At 56.6% G+C, this 4,232-nt stretch overlaps 1 protein-coding gene across 1 annotated transcript in view; it reads right to left on the reverse strand.

Moving 5' to 3' along the window:
- Positions 1-2,076: 2,076 nt before the first annotated feature.
- The window catches only part of RAB26 (RAB26, member RAS oncogene family), a 20,125-nt gene continuing 17,969 nt past the window's right edge, over positions 2,077-4,232 (reverse strand). The window contains exons 5-8 of the mRNA XM_010002574.1: positions 3,104-3,169; positions 2,894-2,950; positions 2,424-2,500; positions 2,077-2,179 (exon numbers count right to left, since the gene is read on the reverse strand). Of these exons, the coding sequence (XP_010000876.1) occupies positions 2,077-2,179; positions 2,424-2,500; positions 2,894-2,950; positions 3,104-3,169 (303 nt within the window). The remainder of the gene's footprint in view (positions 2,180-2,423; positions 2,501-2,893; positions 2,951-3,103; positions 3,170-4,232) is intronic.

The following is a 4,232-nucleotide window of genomic DNA, read 5'->3' on the forward strand; positions in this document are numbered from 1 at the left end:
GTTGGGGCAGGTCCCAGAGTCGCCCCGGTGCCGGGTCCTGGAGGTGAGTTCATTTAGATGCTGGAGCCCTTGAGGCTGCCTGGCCTGGGGCACAGCGAGTTGTGCTGGGCACGTTCCTGCCGCCAGTTCCGATCAAGTTCAGCCCTGCGGTTCGCGCTGCTGCGTCTCCGCTTCGGCTTCCGCGTGTTGGCAGTGGGATAGACTAATAAAGTTTCCTGAAAGACTCGCGTTCTGCCTGTTCTTCACCAATCCCGCGGGTCGTGTGTGAAACCACAAACCCGCCTGGCATGTGGGCACCGCCTGTGCTGCCACCTCGGGGGTTCCGGGGGGCACTGGGGTGACGTGAGCCCGGGCTGGTGCTGGAAGGAGCAGGTTCCAGACCCAGCGTTGCCCTTTGAATAAATAATTCCGCAGCGTGGGTGAGACAATCAATGCCGTTTTACCCGCCAAGATCTAAAAAAAAAAATGTTTATTCACAGGAATGAAACAAAAGCTGAAAAACGAGCCAGCAAAACCGAGAAGTTGCACGTGATGTCCTCTGGCCTGGAGTGCACGGAACGGTTAATTCCTCGTCACTTGGTGGCGGTAAAAGCCCATGTGGGAACATGATCAGTTGGCCAGAGGAAGAGCTTTAGGGCACGGTCAGTGCAGGGACTGGGAGAGAAGGGCTGAGGCTGCCTCAGAGTTTAGGTCCAACACCCCAAACGTCACTGCTGTGGCAGAATTGGCTCCCAGCAGGCGTGTTTAAATTCATTCGAAGACTTAGCATTTACATCTGTCTTAAATGTTTGTAAATCAGTTTTGGTCCCAGACTGGAGTTAAGGAGTTGCCAGCTTTTTCTTCAGGACAGGGAGATGCAAAGCTCTCCTGCCCAGAGAGGGAGGGCAGGGATCTGATGGGAGCATAAGGGTCACTGCTGCTGCTTTTTGCCTCCTTGCTACTCAGGACTAGAGAAAAATCCCACTCTCTTTTTTTTTCTTAGCCAGGTTGTGCTGCAACAGCCCAGGAGTGTGGGGGGGTGGCTGTAGGACCAGCAGCTGCATGTGGGTAGCCCCTGGTTGAGAAGCAGCCACGGGAGTACCCTACTCCCGAGGCCAAACACTCAATCCAAATGCAAATTTGTCCTTAAAACTGCAGCTTAAAAAAAGAAAAAGCCAAATACCTGACATGGACCAAAGGGGTGAGGAGTCCCCTGCAGAGAGCTGGCAGGAGAGTCTGAAACCTGCAGAATCAATGGCTACAGCATCCCCTGGCTTCCCTCAGTTACAGAGCTGTCCCAGGAGAACTTTGAAGATATCAAAGCACTGTTGCAGTCTGAAAATGCTACCACACTGACACGAAGGTATTTAGAATAAGCTGCAATACATTATTTCTTCTCAGTTAAAGTACTAGAAACAGCAGTAGTGAGAGAACAGAAGCCTTTCCTGAGCAGGTCAGCACTCAGGAGGCTGCAGGGCCAGGCCATAGGAGCTCAGTCCCACAGCCAAGCACTTGACTTCTGCAGGAGAGAGGAGGAACCTTCATCCAGGAGGTGTGTTACACCACGCAGAGTGAGTAACACCTTGCAAACAAGTCTGTGTGTGCCAGACCAGGGCTCTGAACAAATGAATTCCAGGTACAAGGGGAAAGAAAAGGGAATTTGGGACTGTTTCCTACCCAGGTGCTTGGTGGGGAGAAGGTGCTTGCTCCCCTTGGTCACACTATGATTCCTACCGACATGAAAGCAGCCTTGTAACGCCCCTGGCTGCTGCTGAGCAGGTGGACACAGCCAGGCCCACCCACTGCCTGGAAGGAGCCAGATCCCTGTCCCTGAACACCCACCTCCCACCCACACCAGGACGAGACCGGCAGGAGCGACCGGCGAGGGGAGCTGGAGGGATGGACACTGAGGGGAGCAGCACAGGGTGCACGGCACAACCAGCCTCCATCCCGGCCCAGGGAGCTGCTGCTGCTTCCACTCCCACGCCAGCTCCCCCCGAGGCAGACACAGACACACAGACATGCACACACCAGCCACGAGGAGAGCGCGGCGCACGAACACTGGGCGTGAGTCTCTGTACAAACGCACCAAGCGCGTTAGGACCTGCAGCAGCCTGAGCCTCTCACTTCCTTCTTCACGTAGTCGTGGAGCTTGAATTTGGGCTCGTTGGGCAGCTTCATGGACCTGTGCTTCAGTTCCCTGTGGGAAGGGAAAACCACGTTACCTCCTGCCAACGCTGCCCAGCTCAGCTGAACTCGACCCTGCCTGGATGGTTTACTAAAGCCCCCCATGATGAGACACTTCGTATCTCACGTGAGATGGGCAAGTACTTGCCAGCACAAGAGCTGGAGGTGGGACCCCAGGGGGCTGACAGTGCCAGGCTCTATCTCAAAGACTCCTGTCCCCACCAGGGCAGAGGTGCCCAGCCACACTAGTCACTTACTTTGCGATGGCTGTGAATGCTAATTCAACATTGAGGCCACTTTTGGCGCTGGTCTCCATGAAGGGCACGCCACATTCCTGCAGGAACAGACACACCAGCCTCAGAAATGTCACCTAGGGTGTCCCCAGGGGCTCGGGGGCTCCTACCCTGGGACAGGAGCTCTGCTAGAGTGTGCAGGAAAAGCTGAGTGAGGGTTCATAGCTCAGGTGTTTCTTACACAACTTCAGAAATTATTTGTGAGACATGAAAAACGTTAGTGGAAGCTTAAGGGAAGAAGGGCAGAGGAGAAAGAAGAGGAGATCAAGACAAAGGAAGAAAAACAAAAGTGCTCCCAGACATATTTTGGGTCAGACAGGTCTCCAGCTAACCATTTCACTGGTGTACATCATCAGGTGCACATTGGCACACTCACACATCCCTGGTCAGCACATGCAACAACCAACCCTGCTGCAGCAGATGCCTCAACATACCTTGGCTAATTTTTCTCCATCTTCCCTTTTCACCACTCTGTCCTGGGCTGAATCCACCTGCCAACAGGAAGGGCAAAGAGCAATTTGGGATGATGTGGAAGGTCAGCAGTAGAGACCTCCATGTCCCCTCATGCCCTCCCAGGCTCCCCTGGCTCTGTCATGAGACCCCCAGGGGAGAAGGAGGAGGCTCTGGTGAGGGGCTGGGCTCACCTTGTTTCCCAGTAACATGAGGACCACGTCTTGCTGTGCGTATTCATGAATCTCTGTCAGCCAAGCCTGGAGGGAGACAGAGAAAGGGGTTAGCAACAGCTCCAGGGGGAGGAGGACAGCAGGCTGCCCCGGTCCTGGGCAGTTCAGAAGAAGCCAGCCAGCAGCCAGGGACTTGGCCCTGGAGACACCCTTTCCCAGAGAGCCCTGAGAATGAGTGGGTACCCCAAGGTGCCACTGAGCCCCAGGTGTCCCCCTGTGCCAAGCCCAGCACCCCACTGCAGCTGCTGACTGAGCCCCAGTTCTCAAGGATGACAGCAGCCTTTCCACCCTGCTGCCTGCTCTGTCTGGCCACAGGCACTTGGAGGACCCTAACCCAAATTTCCCCTCAGTTGGGACATTAAGACTAAAAAGGATATCCTAAAAAGGATAAGGCCAAGGCTTGCTGCAGGATGTGTCCCATGCCTGTGTCCTGCACATGCTACCCCAGTGCCAAACACACTTATTCCAGCGGGTGGACAAACCTGGGTTGGCTTCCCTGCCCTCTCATCCAGCCTAATCTCATCAAACCTGCCCTAATTCCCTGCAATCCCTGACCCTGGGGTTGGAGTGGCTTCTTGCTGCCTCCCTGAGGGCATTGCTGCCCGTGCCCCGGCTCCCAGCACTGACACTGGGTGATCCCTGCTCCAGCATCACTCCTCACCCAGCAGTGCCTGCACCAGCGCCCCGCTGCCCAGGGGAGGGAGGGATGACTGGGATTCGAGCCCGACGCCAGAGATGCAGCCCTGGGACCCCATCACATCCTGGCTGGGCTCGGGGTTCTCAGCTCCACGGATGGGTCGGTCCAAGGGACACTCGGTCACTCCTGACAACCCCCCCGGCTCCCTTCTGCACCCTCCCTTGTGGCCAGCAGCTGACACCCTCTCCACAAGCCATCCAGCTCCTCAGGCTGGAAAATGCCACCACCGGGCAGTCCCAGCTTGCAGGAGGTGTTCCCGGTGCCGGGCACAGGGCAGCAGGACATGCCCCGTCCCGCACCACGGGGCTGCAGGTGCGGGACAGACCCGGGGCTGCTGCTGGAAGGATGCTGGGAGGCAGGGGGAGGCAACAGGCCCCCCCGGCCGGGGGGGGG

Source organism: Chaetura pelagica, unplaced genomic scaffold, assembly GCF_000747805.2.
Source record: "Chaetura pelagica isolate M959 unplaced genomic scaffold, ChaPel_1.0 scaffold438, whole genome shotgun sequence".
Classification (NCBI taxonomy): Eukaryota; Metazoa; Chordata; class Aves; order Apodiformes; family Apodidae; genus Chaetura; species Chaetura pelagica.